Source organism: Typopeltis vanoorti, chromosome 12, assembly GCF_054136105.1.
Source record: "Typopeltis vanoorti isolate ZY-2024b chromosome 12, IOZ_Tvanoo_1.0, whole genome shotgun sequence".
In the NCBI taxonomy this organism is placed as follows: Eukaryota; Metazoa; Arthropoda; class Arachnida; order Uropygi; family Thelyphonidae; genus Typopeltis; species Typopeltis vanoorti.
The window spans coordinates 87,283,906-87,305,894 of NC_143560.1; the positions used below are offsets into that span (position 1 = coordinate 87,283,906).

Below are 21,989 nucleotides of genomic sequence, written 5' to 3' on the forward strand. Positions count from 1 at the left end.
ATATGGTTGAAAATGAAATTAGTGAATTAATTGATGGAGAAACAGATTTAAATGAGGAGGAACTGGTACAATTAATAGATGGCGTCGAACCAAATGGCGGGGAAAGTTCTGCCAAAGATTCTGATTGCGATGAATCTGTTAAAGAATTCAGTTTAAAGAAATTAGCAGAAGGATTAGACTTGGCAAGAAAGTTAGGAAGTTATTTTACAAATAATGATCCCTCAATGGAGCGCTCAGGAAAATTCACGAGACAATTGAATATTTGTTTAGCGGCATATTATGAATTTAATAAAAAATTGCAACATAGTGGAAAGCAAAGTCTGATGACTAAACCAGCCGAAGTATGCAATGAGAATTATACAAATGATGTCCAAGAGATTTCAAGTGGTGACGACCTCCGGCCACATAAAGAACATCTACGAAATGTTATTTCTGAAGACAGTGATGACGATTAAAATATGAGCTTTATTTTATTGTGTCTAAAACATTTATGCATTATGTGCAATGAAATTTATGTACAATTTGTAATTTTTATGCTATGTATTTGTCATAGTTTATGTTTTCTTAACTTACATGAATTACCTGAATTAAATAAAAAATATTGTTTTTGTTGGATATGTCGTTGTTTATATAATTTAAAAAAAAAAAAACGATTTCGGAACCTAACCCTACTTTTTCTATGTGATCAATGTCTCGTATAACGTGGCATTTCTATGGAATCTAACATCCGCGTTATACGAGGGTTACCTGTATTTTGACCTGTTAAACTGGACATTATGCATGCCATGACATATCTTCGGGGGAGAACAAAAAGAAACTAACACACAAGACATTATGCATTTCTTAGCTATATGCTAACCAGCTATGAGCTAGCAGCAAAACTGTTACCAACATTCACTTAAAGTGCTTGGACACTTTTTTTAGCATAGGTATATAAAATGCTTAGCATGTAGAAGAGTGGGTGGGTGAATGGATGAAGAATAGCTTCTTGAGTGGAAAGGAATGCCGAGTATTTTATTTTAGAGGCTGAGAAGACAATTGATGTCTGTGTTTTTGCTAGGAAAGACTAGAGGTAAATGTCAGTCCATGAAGAGAGAGAGATCTGATCCTCTCTCTCTTATATGGGGTGTTTCAAATTAAAGTACCCCCACCCCCAATTCAGAGCAGTCTGCAGAGAACCAGTAGATGAAATACCCTAAAACTTAGTGGGCACCCTAACCAGATCATAGGGAAGAGCTTTTGACAATAAAAAAAAATCAGTTCGAAAATGACCAGTCGGGGAAATATGGTGCTGAGCAAGAAAATATAGTGAATTTTGCATTCCATTAAGGTTGGATAAAAGAAGGGGTGTACAGTCATTCCACTTAAACAGTGGTTCTCACTTTGCCTGAACATGCCTTTCTTGTGAAGTATTTCTATAGAAATAAGAAAAATGCTGCAGCACTTCATGAGTATGGATATATAAAGAAGTTGTAAAAGGGCCCAATGACACCAGATGCAGTGCGATGCATGGTTTGTCGATTTGAAGAGACAGACAGTTTGATATTCCAACCAAGAAGAGGATGTTGAAAGTTTATCACTTATACTATAAATTAATTAAATGAAGTTATAGTATATTTTAGTAATAAGGCGTGCCACCTTTCGGCTACTTGTATGTATGGAAATATGACTTCGACCTTGATATCACTTCTGGGTAGTAGCCCTTCCCATAATGCATAGCATTATACATGTCCATAAGGATATGTGCATTGCAAGGCAATTGATGTGAAGTCATTAGTTTCTATGTACAAGTAGCCCAGTCATATGAGTGACTTCATGTGCAAACTTTGTTCGCTTATGCTTGGATAAAGGATGAAACCAAGAATATAATTTCTTGGTATCTTTAATTTACAAGAAGAGGGTGTAAATCTGAAATTCTGCAAATGATTGAAAATGATACAACTGCAGTTGTTGAACAGTCAAATGAGAATGTTGTAAGTTCATGCAGTGTGTGTGTGTGTTTCATAACAAGACAATTAGATTTGCCATACACAATGGTATGGAGAACTTTGTATTAAGCATTGCAGTGCTACCCCTGTAAACTTACCCACATCCAATGGTTGCAAATGGGAGATGCCATCTGAGAAAATCTTGCATTGACATTTCATGCATGCATGGAGATGGGCAAGGATTAGCCTTGGAACATCCTACGAAGTGATGAAGCACATTTTCATGTTTGTGGAAAAGTAAAACTCCAAAGATCACAATATGGATAGGATTCATGGCCAAGTTTGTTACTGGGCTATTTTTCTTTGAAGAAATCCATCAAACTGAACTTATGAACCTGTATGGTCATGGCTGTGTGTTATCGGGACATGTTGAGCAGTTTTGTCATCCCAAACTGCAGCAAAGTGTGCGTCTGAACACAGCAGCGTTGATGCAGGATGGAGCACCCCACATAGAACCTGAAGTTCAATGATTATTACATCAACATTTCACAGAAGGTAGAGTGATCAGTTGCTCATTTTCTATGAAATGGCCACTGCATTCACTAACTTCTATGACTTTGGGAATACCTCAAAAGCATGATGTCTCAGGGCAAAGTTCTTTGCCTGACAGATTTGAAAGACACAATTGCACATCATGTGTGAAACTTTTCAACAAATCAGTTGTGTTCTGCTCTAGCAAGTAACAGTTGTGGTTTCTGCACAAAGGCCAACACATTGATGCAGTGTGTTGGCAATGTTCAATGCTTCCATTAATCATCTGGATCTCTTTGACAGCTTCTTACTGCATGTCAGCTCTATGTAATGTGTTTTTTGTATTACATTATTTTATGAAATGAGTGAAATAAACATCTTTTCATTGACTCTGAATCATTTCACAATCACATACCATCTGGTTCACATTAATGTACTTTTCTCCTGCTCACAGCACCATATTTTCCCTATCAATCATTTTTAAACTTTTTTTTTTTTGTCAAAATTTCTTCCCCATGATCGTTAAAGGCGCCCACCGAGTGAGAGGATATTTTGTCTGCTGGTTATGTCTACAGATTGTTCTGAATAGGGATGCTTTACTTTAAAATACCCTGTATCTCTTTTAAAGCGTATGGAAAGGTGAATAAAATATAGTGCTGTTTTTTTGCAAGAAAAATTCAGGGTTGTTTATTGGTAGTATTGAAAGTGGCAAGGTTATCCTCACCCCTTCAGATTTGTTATTATATATAAAGAAGACAAATTTGTTTACATTATTTGATCATCTGAGTAAGTATAATACTGCAGTCATGAAGAGGAAAAGGTTAAAGAAAATCCAAACATCTTGAATGTCTGAATACAGAATTTAGGGGGGGGGGGATCCCATTGGTTTGGCAATTATCATGAGTCTAAAAGACATGAAATCTTTTTATTCGTTTTTGTCATGTAGTCTTTATACCAGAAGATCCAGGATTAACAGCTTGTGTTATCTGTTAATTATCTCTCTTCTGGTCAGTATACCTGTTTGTGTGGGATGAAAATTCAGTTTCCAAGTGTATGTGTGGGAGAGACTATCTCCATTTTTATCTCAATGAGACCAGCTGGCTCATCTTCAGTCGAAAAAGCCCTTATAAAGTTTTTCACCTCCCAGATAGCATTCAAACCTAGATCTTTCCACCTGAAGTGCAAATGTGTTATATTTTCTTTATTATAGCTTTGTCAGTTTGCGGGGTATGTTTATGTTCAAGGGTGTGAACTGCTATTTCTGTCTTCCCTGTACTCTGCATTCTATTTTTCTTTTTGATGTTGCCCAAAAAGCACCCTTAAATATAATAATGTATATATATTATTTTAAAAAAAAAACGGGTTTTCTAATTTATCTTCCCACCCTGCCTCAAACATCCCCCGTCACGTTTTCGACCCCCCCCCTTTTTTTTTCTTAACAGCAAACAGCAGAAGTATGGAAAAAGAAGACATCCTAACTTCCAAACAAGGTATGGACAAAATTTCTTCCTCTATTAATCTGCTTATATTTACCTTTAAAATACACTTATAATACCCTAAGAATTCTTGAGTAAAAAGCCAATGTATTTAAAATAAGGGACACTCCTAAACGAAACAGGCAAAAATAGCTGTAAAAATAAAAATTATTAAGAGAGACCCGCAGGGAGTTAGGAACTCATCGAGGAAGACTACATATTACCAGCACCAGCTGTTATGCTTGTTCTTGAATTCATTCATGCTACTTGTGTACACACAGCATATAATGGCAGTCTATTCCAGTCATGTACCACTCTATGAGAGAAAAATTTAGCTCTCACATCCTTCTTGTCGGAATTCATTCTCAACTTCTATGATGCCCTTTTGTCCTTTTCATACCCTCCATAAAATGAAAAATTCCATCTACTGATATCCTGTATGATCCTTTCAGAAGTTTTTTAATCTCAATCCTGTCACCCCCTCTTAGTTTGCTAGCATCTGAAATATCTCTCTTCATAATCAGTATTTCACAATCCTGATGTCATTTTTCACACTCTCCACTGTATTAGAATTGCCCTTAAGGAAACCAGTAGATCAGACCTGCACACAATATTCCAAGTGAGGTCTTATCAAAGCCTTCTAAACAGGCAAAATGACTTCCTTATGGAAGTCTTTTTGCCTCTTTAGAAGATTTGTTTGTTTCATCATTGCAACTATTCTCTGAGTTGTATTTGCAATCTTTGTATGACCCTTGAACTTCAATTTCCTATCTCCTAAAACTCCAACATCCCTAGCATGATCAGTTTCTTATAGCATAATCCCACCAATATAATATGACATTGGATATCTAATCACACCAAAGTGCATAACTTTACATTTATTAACATTGAAATGACAGCCATTTTCACTTGCCCACACCAGCCTATTCAAATCATTCTGCAAGTACTGCATATCTGCTACATTCCTGGATTACCCTGCTTGTCTTTGCATCATCACCAAATAGCTATATGTCTCCTTTAAAATCCTTCCCAATGTCATTAATGCACAGAATAACAGTGAACCAAGGGCTGATCCTTGTGGTACAACACTGGTTACCTTAAATCTTGCAAACTCACATCCCCCATATACCACTCTTTGATATATGCCAGTCAGCCATCCTCTTATTCATGCTAATAGTTTATAATCCAATCCCATATTCTCCAATTTATGCAACAGTATGCCATGCTGTATTCTGTCAAAAGCCTTAGCAAAATCCAAAAATATCACGGTGTTTCCATTTCCCCTGGTCTAACTCAGTGGTAACATTATTGTAGAATGTGAGCAAGATGCTAAAACATAACCTTCTGTTAGTAAACCCATGCTGTTCATTGCAAAGTAGAGATTCTCTGTCAACCCATTTCTGAATAACAGCCCTAACTAAGAGAAGATGCCAAGACTGATGTATCCAGTTATCGACCAAAATTTTCACTACCACTCCTGAGATATTGATTGGTCGATAGTTGGATACATCGGTCTTGGCACCACCACTTGTTCAATGGGATTACCATGCATTCTTTCCACTCCTGTGGATCTTCCCCTTTTCTTAGACTCAAATTATATAGCAAATGGTTAAAGTAATAGCCAGTTCAGCTGAATATTCTTTTAGCATCCATGCTGATATCCCATCAGATCCTAGTGGCGAATTTTTATTCAGTGTATGCAACAGCTTTAGTACCTCCACCTCATATACCTCCATTGAAGAAGTAGTAGTCAGTGTGATGTTGCATATACCAGATTGATAGCATTTACCAAAATGGGCACTCATTAGTTGAACAACCTCTTCTGCATCTGTCACCCTCACACCATCTGCATTTAGTAGAGTCATTCTTTCATATTCATTCTTTTTTTTTTTTACTTGCAGCATAATAATAGACTTCTTTTGGGTTGCTGGAGCCAGTTCCTTTTTGTACTCAGACTTAGCTTTCCATATAAGAGTTACAACTCTTCTGGCCTGTCCCTTATAATTTTCATAACAGACATTTTTATGCACACTATTCCTCCCGCATCATTCTTTTCTTATGAATTTCTTAATTAAGAAGATCATACATCCATTTCACACCTATCCTATTTATTCTTTGAACTCTAGGGACACATTCCAATATATTATCATTTAATATTTTGAAATGCTTCCCATGCACTGCCAGTATTCTTCCCATCCAACAATTGATACCATAGTGCATAACACAGCATAAATGCTCCTCAGTTGGTCATAATTTCCTGCTTTATACTTCAGCATGTTGCCTTTTCTGAATAGGACATTTATAAACTTAGCCACTTCCCAAGTGATTACTACATGATCACCAACCGGAGACAGAATAGTTATGTCTTTAACTGCAACCCTCTCTCTCTTATATTTTAATCAAATCTAACTCTCTATGACCTCCTTCTGTTGCATGCTGCTTGAGAAAGTTGTCTCCCAACATCTCATTAAATTCAGTTTTATTCTTCTTGTGAGATTTTACTGCTACCCAATCAATGTTTGATTAAATATCCCTATTATGATTACTCTTTTTGCACCCATTGTCTTTATTTCATGATGCATTTCTTCATCACTAGCAACTGATCCATTAGGTCTGTAGCAACAACCCAACTATGTATTTGATCTTGTTAGACTCCACCTCACACCAGTTGGCTTCAAACTCACTGCCGGTGGGAACCTCAAACGAATAAAAAAAATAAGTCTCAGTGCTAACTGGATTCAAGTCATCAAATATCATTAACAGCATACTCCTCTCCTGTCTATCTTTCCTAAAAATTCTGTACCCTTTATACTCAATACCAGTTAGTATGCTCCTGATAGCCAGGTCTCACTGATGCCTGCAATCTTAGATCTCAACATATTGACCAAGGCAACAATCTCTACCTCTTTGTTTCTGATACTCCTAGCATTCGTGTACAGACATAATATCTTCATGTTTTTTTTTTGTGTACTCTTGTCTGTAGTCTGCATGTCATAGTTGGACAAGTTGCAGATCTCTGTTCTTATTTAGTGCCTTACTTCTGCAGACATCTTTGCACATGCTTAATGACAAATCAGACGAACACAAAATTGTTGTCGCCTCATAATCATATCCATGATAATACCCATTCCCATCATTAAGTTGCATGACATTGTCGCTCTTACACACATATTCTCACCATTCCTCCCATTATAATTTAGTTTCCCTGACTCTATGTGTTCGGTCTCATACCAGTTATTAGTTTTTCCAGACTCCTGATACCAAATGCATTCAAATGTAGGCCATCCTTCTTATACAAATCCAATCTTCCCTCCCACTCACTGTACACATCCATTCCTTCTACACAACCTGTGCATCAAATTGTTTGCCATCATAGCCCTTCTTCTTAATTCATTTCTATCATATCTAGATAATATGCTTACAATTTTCACTTTCTAACTCTTCATTCTTGCTTCTTCCAACAATCCTTTCATATCCTCTTTCATGCTGAACTTGCTAGTTAATTCATTTGTACCTACTAGAATTATGATCTCTTTTGCTTTGCTTTCCTGTTTTTCAGTTGTGCAGGCTATATTTTTATTTTTTGCTCTGGGAAAGATGTTGGAAGTTTTTTCCTCACTTGGTTAGACTATAATAAATTTAGTTTAATTCTTCATCCAAGTATAAGCAAACAAAGTTTGCGTCTGAAGTATCTTCAGGACTGAGGTAACTCGTGGTAAAGGTGGACCAAGCTCTCATCTCTCCTTGTCTCAGTATCTCCCATTATGCAAAGCACATCTCCTTATGGACATGCACAATGCTATGCATTAAGGGAAGGGCCACTACCCAGACCGGTTTTGACCTTTATTGAGGTTTCGTCAGTGGGAGCCAGATCCAGAGGTGGTGATACTAAGGCAGAAGCAATGGAGATGTCATATTTACCTATACGAGTTGCCAAAAGGTGTACCACCTTATTATTAAATTACTCTGGATTTAGAGAAAGATGTTGGAACTTTTTTCCCAACATTTCCTGAACTTCAGGAAACATTTCCAACACTTCAGGAAATGTTGGGAAAAAATGAAATGTTTTCATTTCATTTCAAATGTTGGAAAAAATAAATGTTTTTTCCTGAAGTTTCTTCAGGCTCAAACTTTGTTTGCTCACACTTAGATAAAGGATTAAACTAAATTTATTATGCTCTGGGAAAACTTGAAGATATAACCCACTCATCAGTGACATAATTACGATAGAGTTGCAATACCAAATAATATCGTTCTTTTTCATAATCAACGTTACTTGCCTGATTTTTATCACACACACTGTCTCATCTGATTCCATGCTTTGTTGTTTTTTATTTTGCTGCTTAATTATCTTATTCTCCCTATGTCATTTTAAACATCGCCCAACTTTCTGTAATTTCTTATTCACATCATGTCTAAGTTTCTCGAACACTACATAGAAAACGGGGTCTAAATTAATAATTTACAAAGATGCAATTTAGCACTACACACTTAGTGAAGATGGTAAATTAAATATGGAAATAGACAACAGAATCAACAAAGCTGGTATGGTAGGAAGTCAGTTGAACAAATTCATATGGAATAAGAGAGAAATTAGTCGGAACACTAAATTAGCTGTATACAAGACAGTGTTCAAACCAGTTTTAACTTACAGGTCAGAGCTGGGTCAGAAGTAAAATACTTGACCAAAGACTAGAGACCAGAGATATGAGATCACGTTGCCATAAGAATTTTATGAATTTCTCTTGAAAACAAACAAAGCAGAAGGAAGATACACACCAAAAGGTTATAATAGAAGTTGGAAACTACAAGTTGAGTTTCAATTGAGGATTCTTCAAAAAATAGCCTTCAGAAAGAGTTTGTGAACAGGAAAGCCAAATCTTGGAGATTCAGTGGCAAGCTTTGAAGAAAACCCTGATTGATTCAGCCAGAGAAGCATGTGGTGAGGTTGTCTGCAAGGTTAGAAAAATCAGAACTCCATGATGGACACAGGAAGTTAAAGAGGCAGTGAAGGAAAAGAAGAAAGCATATCAAAAGTTCCTGGAAAATAAGTCAGATTGTGCTCTTAGAGACTACAGAGACAAATGTAAGAAAGCTAAACAGTGTGTAAAACTAGCTAAACAAAAGTCATGGGAGGACTTTGACAAGAACAGAAAATAAATATTAAGAAGGTTGCAAAATATTCTGGAGGTTGCTGAAGAAGCTTACAAATGGAGGAAACAGTACTGTAAAAGGAATTAGATATGATAAAGGTGGCATGAAAACAGGAGAAAAAGTATGGAGTAATTACTTCGAAAAATTGCTAAATGAAACGATCAGTGACAGCACAGTGGTAAAAAACACTCAGCAGGTGCAGTCAGGAATACATATCTATACTTGAGGTAGAAACAGCCATCAAACGCTTGAAATGTTGAAAGGCAGCAGGAGTAGATGATATTCTACCAGAAATGCTGAAGTATGGTGGCATAAAAAAGTCTTACAGTAGCTGCACTGCATAGTTCAGGAGGCCTGGACAGAGGGACAAATTCCCGATGATTAGAGTAGGGCTCTCATAGTATCCATATATAAAAAGGGAAATGATAGTGAATTTGAGAATTACAGAGGTATTTCCCTACTGAGTGTTCCTGGTAAGATTTATGCAAATATAGTTGAGAAAACGGTTGAGACGAACTGTGGAAGAAAAGCTTGGTGAAGAATAAGCTGAATTCAGGTCAAATAGAGGCTGCCAGGATCAGATCTTCACTTTACGACAAATAGTCGAGAAAGCATGGGAATATAACAAAGATCTGTATTTAAATTTTGTCGATCTGGAAAAGGCATATGACAAGGTGCCAAGAGAGAAGCTATTCAATACACTACAGTTATATAGTGTCAATGGGGCATTATATGGAGCAATACTTGGTCTTTATTTGAGTTGCAAGTCAGCAGTTAGAATTGAAGGAAGTATAGAAAGATGGTTTAATGTTAAATCTGGTGTCAGACAAGGATGTACATTATCCCCTCTCTTATTCATTATCTATATGGATCACATTATGAAGGAAATTGGTATTAAACATATCAGAATTGGAGATGTTAATGTCAGCTCTTTGCTTTATGCGGACAATGTTATACTTCTAAATAAATCCGCTACAAGTCTGCAAGATTCCCTGACTAAATTGAATAACTGTTGTAATAGATATGGTATGAAGGTCAGCAATACAAAGACAATGAAAATAGAATCGTTGAAAATATCAACTGCATTGTGAATGGAGAACTTATAGAACAAGTAAAACATTTCAGCTACTTTGGCATGATTTTTTGTGAAGATGGTAAATTAAATATGTATATAGACAACAGAATCAACAAAGCTGGTATGGTAGGAAGTCAATTGAATAAATTCATATGGAATAAGAGAGAAATTAGTCAGAACACTAAATTAGTTGTATACAAGACAGTGTTCAAACCAGTTTTAACTTATGGATCTGAGAGCTGGGTAAGAAGTAAAACACTTGACCAACGACTAGAGACCGGAGATATGACAGTCCTGAGAAAGATTAGAGGCGTGAACAGATGGCATCAATGGCAATATCATATTAAAAACGAGGATATTAGGAAAGAACTTGACATTGTCAGCATCCAGGAATGTGTTAACAGAGCTAATCTCAGGTGGTATGGTCACTTAAACAGAATGGGTGAGGAAAGATTAGCAAATCAAGTGTTCTCTGCCAGGTTTGCAGGAAAACGACCCAGAGGACGCCCAAATATAGGTGGATTGATACTGTACAAAGTATGTTAGACAATAGAAATATAAGATCTGATAATGTTGGAGTGTTGACAAGTAACAGACTGATTTGAGGAAAATTGTAGATAGGAAGTTAGTAATGATGTAAATTTTTCATGTAGTACTATCATATCCTGTACACCCCTTGAGGGTACATGTCAGGAATTTGATGATGATGTTTAATACCGCTTTCCTTCATAGATAATGAATAACAGAGAGGATAATGTACATCCTTGTCTGACACCAGATTTAACATAAAACCATCTTCCTGTACTTCCTTTAATTCTGACTTACAACTCAAATAAAGACTAAGTATGTCTTTGTTGATATAATGCCTTATTGACACCATATAGCTGTAGTGTTTTGAATATCTTTTCTCTTGGCACCTTGTCATATGCCTTTTGCAAGTCTACAAAACTTAAATACAGATCTTTGTTATATTCCCACAATTTCTCAACTTTTGTTGTAAAGTGAAAATCTGATACTGAACTAATCTTCCCTTTCACAATCCTTCTCAGCTGTTTCTCAAGTATACTTGCATAAATCTTACTAGGAACACTCAGTTAGGAAATACCTCTGTAATTCTCATATTCAGTTTTATTTCCCTTTTTGTATGTGGGTACTGTGAGAGCTCTATTCCAGTCATCTGGAATTTGTCTCTCTGTCCAGGACGTCTTAACTATGCAGTGCAGCCACTGCAATACTTTTATATCTTCATATTTGAGAGCATTTCTGGCCGAATATCATCTACTCCTGCTGCCTTTCCACATTTCAGGCTTTTGATGTCATTTTCTATTTGAGTATGGATATGCATGCCTGTTTAGTGTTTTTTGACATAGTGCTGTCACTGCTTGTTTCATCTAGCAATTTTTCAAAGTAATTACTCCGTACATCAAAGATATCTTTTTCTCCAGTTTTCATGTTACCTTTAGTAATAACCAATCCATGTCCTGAACAGAAATCCAACAGGTATTTACCATTATTATTAGCTTTGCTGTTTTCTCCAAATTTTCCCAAAATATTTCTGTATGTCTAACAATAATTTCCTACTCTGCTATTTAGATCCCCAACAAGGACCAACTTTTCTTTTTTCATTGTGTCAGTTGCTTTCTGTAAAGCCTCAAAAAATTCCCCCACTTCTACCTTAGTAGAACCTTCTGTGGGACCATAAGCACAAATAAGTCTCATTGTGATCTTTGCCACATCACTCGACTTGATATTGCCTGAATGTTATAGCTACTCCTTCTTTTCCCTGATTGTTATTGCTTGAATATAGCATTTTGTATTTATTGCTTAGAAAGATCTCACCAGTTTTTTTTTTTTTGTTTGTTTTGTTTTGTTTCAGTCATCCCTATTATGTCGATCTGGTACTTATCCAATTTCTCAGCTAGCTCCATTTCTTTGCCATTCAGGCGTCTTATGATGTCATATATCAAGTACCGATCTTGAACTCTGATGATGTTGAGTTGGGGTGGGTTTTAGGATTTGTTCCATTAGCTGACTTTTCACTGTTTGCCCTGGTTCCCTGGTGAAAACAACAGGGCCTTGTTTAACCAGGCAACACACCCCAGCTGGTATGATAATTCTGTCATGATGTACCATCATTTCATTTGTGGTTTAAGGCAATTAGAATACAATTTGGTCAGCTAAATCCCTAATTGCCAGCCCATCCTAGTTTGTTCAGGTAGATAACTAACAGGGTGCAACACGAGAAGGTGAGAATTGGACAATTGGTCAGAAGTTTTGATTGGTTCTTCACATTCCTTTAAAAGCTATGTGGAGGTCTCCTCTCAGTTATACAACTTTGACCCTTGAGTACCTCTTACACTTTCCTATATTCACTGAGGTTATTTTTCCATGGTCATTCTTCATTTTACTTTGCCTTCCTCACCTTGTTTTTTTTTAATTTTCTTGGACTTGTTCACCCTTTTCTCAATACCAGTATCAACAACACTTTCTTTTTATGCAACTCTTGCTTTAAAGTTTTATTTGTCTACTTAACTGCAATGTGATTATTCTCCTAATTGCAGGAATGCAGTCAGTTATAGTTTTCTTCTTCAAGCATCCTTTGACTAATTCCTGTGCACTGCTGATTCCTCTCCCTTGCAGCTTTTCATATCTGCATTTGATTTGGGGGGGTTGGCGATGCTACAAGCTTCTTTCTGAATTTATTATAATCACCTTCCTTAGAGTTCTACATGTACTCCTCTTAAGAAAATCATGAATGCTTTTCTTAAGAAAAGCATTCATGATTTGTCATCTCCTTATTAGAGGCATAATGGTCACACCATTTAGAGAGGGAGAGATATCCTCAAAGGCTGTTACCCTATCCATTATTCATGCACTGCATGTCCTTTCCTCACATGCCACTTTAGCTAGTTTTCTCTAAGTAATTCTATAAATTTTTTTCCCTCATCATGCATACCTTTTCTTTCTTCCAGTCTATATCTTCATAATTGAAATCACCTCAAAGTGTTATGCCTCCTTGTATGCATAAGGTTTATCTCTCTAATGCAGTCTCAAAATCCTCTTCAGGTGCCACCTAAGTGTATAGCAGCAACACCCAACTGTTTTGTCTTGTTAACCTTTATCTCACATCATGTAGCCTCAAACTCATTGCTTGTATTATTAATACTATCATCACTGCTCAAGATTTCTAATCTGATTGCATTTAATTTCTCTGCAATTATTATGAATACTTCCCTACCTTTCCTGTCATGTCTAGCATTAGAAATACACAGAATGCATTGTTCCTATTACACTGTATTCCTGCACGAATATTATCTTCTTCTAGTCAGATCTTACTAATACCAATACTTTTTATCCTTTTCACCACCACCAAGATCTTCTCAGCTTTATTTCTGATATTCAGACATGCATGATAGCATTTCCCCAGACTGATTTAAATGACTTTTAAAAAGCCTAACTGGTTCAGATAAACAGCCTAAGTCAATTTCTTAACCAAATTTTGTTCCCATTTCTACAGGTATCTTCATGAAGTCCGGTGACTCGTCATAGGAGGCTCACAAGAGATATTATTGAAACAGTGAATATATCTCTCTTTTTTAACATCATTCATTGATAAAGCACCGACCACCTCTGACAAATTATTCCGCTCTCATTTACTGTTCTTCAAACAAAATATCTTGTCCTCATTCCTTACACCCTTCCATTCTTAAACAGCTTCCAGGAATGACCTCTTGTTCTCTTCCATCCATTAATGTATTGGAAATTTTCTGTAGCATCTACTATAAAACCTTTTCAGTCTGTTCTCATATTGAGCTCTCATCAGTCACCATTTTGGTTGCTTGTCTCTGAATCCTTTCCATTACTGCTACATCCTGAAGAAACCCAGGCATCAAACCTGTGCACAATAGTCCAGATGGTTAATACAATCATCTAGACTATTGTGCAAAGTAACTTCTTTATTTTTAATGGAGATAGTTTGTCTACTTTTGTGGTATGTTTTCCAAAATTGAACTCTCTATCCACCATTACCATTAAATTCCTACTCTCATCAGTTTCTTGAAGAGCAGTTCTATCTATGCAACATGCAGCCAGTAGTGTTTCAACTGAAATTGATAACTCTGACACATTGTATTGTTTCCTGTTATCCTTTGTTCAAACACTGGTCTATTTAGATCATCCTACAGGATTTCTACATCATCTTCATTAACTGTTGCTCTCCCCATTTTAGCATCATCAACATCAGCAAACAACCAGATATTCCCCTTCAAATCATTCCTAGTATCAGCAGTCTACAAATTGAATAGTAGTGACCTTAGTACCGTACCTGTGTCACGCTATTAGTTATTTGCATTTCCTTTGATTCAGCATCATATGCTACTCTTTGATATCTGTTCATCACCCAATCAGTATTATCAGTATTTCCAGCTTCACATCTAACCTTGTTTGCTCCAACTTATTGTAATAGGGTTCCATCCATTATCCTGTCATATACTTTTGCAAAGTCAGGTCGTATCATGATATAGCCGTTTCCCTTATTCTTATCCTCATCAACTGTTCACTTTATTGTAGAAATGATTAAATTACTAGGACAAGACCTGTCTTTCACAGAGCCACACATTCTCCCATAGATTACCATATTGCTGTCTATTCCTTCCTGGATTCTGCCCTTAACCGTCTTTTCCAGTATCAAAACCACCACTCCTGAGATTTTAATTGGTCTCTAATTTGAAACCTCAGTCTTGGAGCCTGCATTATGTAATGGAGTTATTTAGCTCTCTTTTCTTTTCCATGGCACTCTACAAGTGTTGAGATAGTCTGATTAAGAGCACTATCATGTCTCTCACACTTTCCTGTAACACATGAGCTTGTATCTCATTCTTCCTTTTGCTTGTCACATAAAGAACTCTGCAGAATTTCCCTTGGCCTGCTCAGCTGATTTTCTCTCATAATCTTGTCTTTTGTCTTTTTCATGGTGCTGGTCACCCTTCTGGCCTTTGCTTTATATTTCCAGTAAGCTGGCTTATCACATTTCTCTTATATATATATTCCCTCCATAATATTTTCTTCTTTTGCAGCTGCTTAATGGTGCTGCTCATTCATTTTACCCTCATTTAATTTATCCTCCTAACTTTAGGTATGCAGTCTGATACTGCTTTCCATAAATATTCTTTGACCATTTCCTACGCATTATTGATATCCTTCTCTCATAATTTCCTAAACCACTTATCCTGCCATACTATCATTCTTTTAGTATCTTTATCATATAGTCATAATTTTGAGCTATAAATGTGAAAGCAAGTGCTCAACGCTTACACAATCTTCCAGAGACATCTAGTTTTCACGGTATTTATATTTTACTTTTTCAATGACCAAGAATTTCTCTGAGCACATAGCATCAAATCCATTTAAGTGTAATTCTTTTAACTATGGAAATATTATATAACATACTGTTCACCATTTCTCCTACCCATTCTGTGTCTTAAATTATTTGCAATTAAAGCTTTCTATCTCACTCACTCATGTTGTATCTTGGCAACAGACTGACAATCTTGGCTCTTGTTTTCTTTTTTTGTCTCATTCAGTAACTCTTTCATATCTTTATACCATACTGATTTCCTTTCATATCCTTTGTTCTGATTAACACAATCATATCTTCCACTTACTCTGCTTACTTGTATATGGTCTTGATCACATCACAAATCTTCATGAAATTCACCATATCCTTTATCCCCTCCCCTACATTCATAATTCTTCTCGTTTAGTTTTCTTTTTTAGCTTTCCTGCTACTTATCGACATTTTTTTTTTCCAATCTAGTGTTATAAAGTACTCATCCAAGCCCCAAGATTTCTTGCTTTTTACTATTATTACTTCCACATCACCCATCTCACATTGTCTCACTGCTATGATTGCCATACAAGTGAACACCTCCATTCATCATCACATTCCTTCTTGCATGCATCACTACCTGCCATGGCAGCCTTTTTCGATCTTTCATTTGAATTTCTGCATGCATTCAACGCCTCACATTCCTCAATCTGTCTAATCACCACATATTTCTCTCATATTCTCACACCATCATCGTATTTTTTCTACAAATATTACATTTAACAATTGTTACACTTTACACACATTGCATCATATGATCTTGCTCGTACCAAAATTACTTTGTAACTGACAACTGCCTCCATTTATTTTACTGCATACACTACTAAAGAAATAGGGGAGAGAGATGGACAAGATACTGCTCAGAGTTATATAAGACACAGGGAGATATTGAGATCCAAAAGAAGTTAATTGATGAATTGAGGGAAATATCAACACCAAACACATAGATGGAGAATCATACTGAGGGATGCGGTTGAAAGGACAATAAAACATCCAAAAAAGTATAAAAGCCCTGAGAATGATGAGATCACTGGAGAGATATTGAAACATGGTGGTGAGATGATAATAGACAAACTGTACCAGTTATGTAACGTGGCATGGGAGGAAGAGAAAAGAATGGATAAGGTCAATCCTAATATCTATTCACAAAAAAAGGAAGTAAAATGGACTGTAAGAATTACAGAGCAATAGCTCTAACTTAGTCACATGGGAAAAGTACTTATGATAATATTAACAGAAAGAATAAGGAAACTAATGGAAGAAAATCTGGAAGATGAGCAAGCAGGATTTAGAAGAGACAGAAGTACTGTGCACCAAATATTAAGATTAATTGTTGGAGAATGCTGTATGTAAAAATACAGTTCACTCTATGGTGTGAACTGTATTTGAATCTTATGGAGTAGACAAGAACATGATGTGTCTCTTGCAGAACATCAATGACAATGCAGAGGCTGCTGTGAGAAACTGTGGAGAAATAGGAAAATGGCTCCAGGCAACAAGACAAAGTGACTCAATAGTATTTTTATCATGCTTTTAGAAAGGACAATAGATATATCATAAAGAATAATATGAAGGGAATAAACATAGAATAAACAATTTGCAGATGACATAGATATTATTGAAAAAGATGAAGAGGAACTAGAAAGAACAGTGTTTTAATTGATGGAGTGACAAATCACGGAGAATGTTATTTACCAGAATCTGTTATGCATGGCAGCAGTAGCATCCACATTTCTTATTCTATCTTTACTTGTTTTTTTGCCAACAAGTTGTCCTTAAATCTTTCATTAAGTGAAGAAGGAAAGAGATATGGGCTGATAATGAACATTGATAAAACAAAAAAAAATTATATTTGGAGAGATGAAAATGAAAAAGCAAATAGTCAACAGACAAGAGCTGGAAGAGACTAAGAACTTCACATACCTAGGGAGCAACATAACACATGATTTAGACTGTAAAAAGAAATAAAATCCCAGATAACAAAAGCTAAAATAAATCTACAGGCAATGGAACAAGATATGGAAAAGTATATCAGTGAGCCTTCCATTAACACTTTGAGTCCTAGACCTACTGGGACTTAAAGAACACTGTGTCCTGACCATTTTTAGCTCTATTTAAAAAATTGCTGTGCAGTATTTCTATGGAATATCCAAATAATTATTTTTTGTCTTTTAGTTAGCATCTTTACAATTAATTGGAACAAAAATTTTAGTTATACATGTGGTATGAGCTCCAGAAACTGGTCGCAAGAAATCAAGGTCTTCGAAAACAATAAAAAGTTAATTTTTTATTAGTTTCTACTTATATTTACTTTCAAAATTCAACAAATTCAGTCAAAATATTGCTTTGATGTTACATAAATAATGAAAATTATAAATAAAACTTATGTGTGTTATTATTATGATGAAAATATCATTTTTCTTAGAGATGTAAATCACTATAATTATCCACTATTGGCCACAAAAGTTGAGTGGTAAATTATTGAATTAGGCAATTCAGTTTTGAAATGCCATGACCTCACATGTGATCGCGAACATGACTCGCTGGACAGTCTCGAATTTGGTCACCCCTTGTTCGAAGTTCTGTGTCACTGTCGCTTGACTTGAAGCTCACATTTGTGGGGAGATCTGCTTCCTCTTGTTCTGGATCACTGTCTGCCCAATCATCTAATTCAGATCCTTTATTATCGAGTATTTCCTCGGGCATTTGTTCTAATTTGCATTCAGTCAAGAACCATTTTACACCCCTTCTTTGGGCCCCAATGGGTCCTGGTCTGTCCATGGTGACAGAGAAATTCAAACTGATCTCTCAAGTCACAAGAAGAGAGTTGTGAATCCCTTATATTGTTTAGATTGGAAAAGCCAGAGTTATGATGGCATCATGTAATATAAACATGAACATGTGCGATCGTACATGACGAAGCTGATGGGGCAGGTGTTATGATATACTAATATAAATTCCCTTTTTTTATTGATAAAAGTCAACCATCCTCATGGATAGTGAAGCTGAAGGTTCAAATTTAACTACAGTACAGTCTGATAATGAATTTCAAGCATGTATTTTCAGAATATATTTTCAGAATTTTTAATTTAGCGATGTAAATAATATACATCGATGGGATTCTGGGTTCACGTGTGATCGATGTATATTTATATCGATAGGACTCAAAGTGTTAAAGCTTAGACCACTGGAAACATGCATATTCACAAATGCTTATTATCCTTAAATCTCTCATTAAGTGAAGAAGGGAAGAGATATTGACTGTTAATGAACATTGATAAAACAAAAACAATGATATTTGGAGAGAGAGATGAGGATGATAAAGCAAATAGTTATCAGACAAAAGCCAGAAGAGGATTAGAAAATTCACATACCTAGGGAGCAACGTGATCCATGATTTAGACTATAAAAAAAATAAAATCCCAGATAACTTTTGTTATCTGGGATTTTATTTTAGTCTTTTATTTTATTTTAGTCTTTGACCATTACCCATGACTCACAGCGCTCTCTATGGCTGTGAGTCATGGGTAATGGTCAAAGATTCTGTGAGACTAATATTGGCTTTTGAAAGAACATGTTATAGAAAGATTCTTCAAATTGGATGGGTACAAAAAATAATAAATGAAGAACTGTATTGCAAAGTAAATAAACTGAAAAGAAAATCTAGTGCGGGAAAATAATTCAACAGAAACTAAAGTTTTTTTAAACATATCTGCATAATGGATAACAGTAGAAAGATCAGAGCCTTGATGCTTGGTAAAATGGATAGTATAAGTAGAAAAGGGTGGCCAAGGCGAGAATAGGTAGATGATGTGAAAGAGTGGTTTGGAAAGAATTTGCAGTATTTGAGTCATCTGGCAGTTGAAGAGAGAGAGAGAAGTAGCAAAGAATGGTGAAACAGGCATCGGGGACACCAACATACATTGGACCCATTGGTGGTGATGATGACTACTAATTTAGCAATATATTTATAATTAGCTATAAAAATAAACCATTATGTCCACATTTAATTAAAAACACTCATTTTGATTAACAATGGGCTAAATATTAACTATTAATTATATAATTACTATAAATTGTATAACTTAAGTTTATTGTATGGTAACATTAAATATTATCAAGACCCTATAAATAATTCAAACATACTAACAGATTTAGACAATAGCTTCCTTCCTGCAGTGTGTAATAATTGTTGTTTTTGTTTGTAAGAAATACCATATTGATAAAATTCCTTTATAGAAATAAAGATTGACGCTGAGATTTTAGTATATCAGGTTTAAAACCTAATCACTACTTAACACTGAACACACTAATCAACATTAGTGTTCAGTGTTAAGTAGCAAGTTTGTAGGTGCAAGGTGCATAAATTAAAATAATTTAGTGTTACTATCAATATCCTGCTTTGTGTATTTGTTTTAATTCATCAGATTTCTGTAGTAATGAATTTAATTATCAGTAACATTGTTGTATGTTTCAGGTTGTAGAAGAATTCCCTTCAAGGCAGAAGGCTTCATTAGATAAAGAATTTCCAGACGATTCATATTTCAGCTTAGATTTGGCAAAGAAAATTATGCAGGAGGAAGATAAAGTAGATAAGAAGTTACATATGCAAAGAGTGAAAGCTAAGCACAGAGTAAGTGCAATATGTCAATTAGTAAATTTTGTTGATAAAATTGTATCTTAAATTGTTTTCATTGCATCTCTATATTTAAAAAAAAGGTTGGGGTTGTTACTAAAAAAAATCTTCCCCCCCCTTTTTTTTTTTTTCTTTTTAAGGTTTATAATCCTGGCAATAATTTTCCAGGGTCATCTGTAAAATTCTAAATTGCACAAATATCAAAGAATGAAAAGCAAAATAGTGGTTGCACAAACTATTAATCAGCATTTATTTGACAAGTCGTTCCATTATTTTGGCTTTGTTCTGAAAATGTTTGGTGAGAGTTTAGAAGTGCAAAACCAGGGAAGCTAGTGAGATTGCAGGGGGGGTGCAATTAAGCATGTGCCTGGCCAACCCTGACCATGTGTACAGAAATGATCATGCTATGCTGAATGTTATTTCACAGGTTTCCGATTCGAATGGATTGGTAATGACATTACACAAGGGTAATTGTGGATACAAGGGGATGTTGAAATGCATGTACACAAATGTCAGAAGTATCAGGAATAAGGGAGAGAAATTTTTGGCATTGGTCAAGCTCAATTTGGCCAAAAATTATAGGCATCAGTGAATCATTCGACAGAAAATGATATAGTTACAGGATAGAATGTAAAGGGTATTGTATTTTCAGAGAGGGTAGAGAGAATAGGACAGGAAGTGGGGTATTGCTGATGATAGCTGAAGACCTACAACTAACAAAATTAGAAGTTAAAATGGATTTTAAATCTGGGGGAGATGGTTCATTTGAAGTTATCTGGTATGAGATAGAGGCCAATAGGACAAAATATATTGTTGGGGTGCTGCTATAGACCAGAAGCTCCACAGGCAAATGTAGCATTAGCAGATTAGTACAATGAGCACAAGCCAAGCGATTATTATTGGAAACTTCAACTATGGGGACATAGATTGGAGGAAGGAAAGCGGGCATGGCAAGATGAAAGTGGAATTTATACAATACTAATGGTTAATTACCTTAAGCAACATGTTAAGTGGAGAGCAGCAGTTTGAAAGTGTTGGATCTGGTAATAGCATCAGAAGATATATCCCTACTTTCCTCCAATTGGGGAGAGTGACCATGCAGTCTTGTTCTGGGAAGTTACCAAATATGTGAAATTTTCTATCAAGAAATTATGGCAGACTTAGGAGGCATCTTGGAGCAGCCATGGCTTGAGAAGCTACAAGGAAAGAGGTCAGAGATTGAGAGAAGCAGTATCAGACTGCACCAAAGGTCAGGAGGATAAACTAAGTGGGAATTAAGTGGAAATAGAGATATAAAGCACAAGCTGCAAAAAAAAAAAAGAAATCATTATGGAGAGAATATAAAGAAAAATTTGAACAGCATACTCATAAGCAGTACAAAGTACAAGCAAGAAGGGTGACTAGTAGTAAGAAAGGCCAAATTAGATTAAGAGAGAAAATTACCTAAGCAGTCCAGAGTAAATCCAAAAGAGTTTTTGCATTATGTAGCAAGTAAGAGGGAAAATTACTGTGGTGATTTTAAACAATGCTAATGGCAAGAAGGTGAATGAGGCAAAAAAAAAAAAAATAGTTGAGTTGCTGAGTGATCATTTCGCAAAGGTGTATCATTCAGGTGGAGATTTTTCAGTTGTTGATGTGACAGAGATGCATATCAAAATTGAGATAGATGAACAGGTGTTCAACATATTGAAAATTATCAGTGTGAATACAGCAGTGGAACTGAATGGCATGTCAGCCTATGCATTATGTGAATATGTAAGAAAATTGGTATCGCTTTGCAAAGATTAGGTCCTGTCTTAGTAAT

General features: G+C 35.7%; 1 protein-coding gene across 1 annotated transcript in view; it reads left to right on the forward strand.

The window, feature by feature from the left end:
• The window catches only part of LOC150100970 (putative ATP-dependent RNA helicase DDX10), a 293,342-nt gene that overhangs the window by 218,725 nt on the left and 52,628 nt on the right, over positions 1-21,989 (forward strand). Inside the window, exon 16 of the mRNA XM_090401236.1 lies at positions 20,027-20,182. Within this exon, the coding sequence (XP_090257362.1) occupies positions 20,027-20,182 (156 nt within the window). The remainder of the gene's footprint in view (positions 1-20,026; positions 20,183-21,989) is intronic.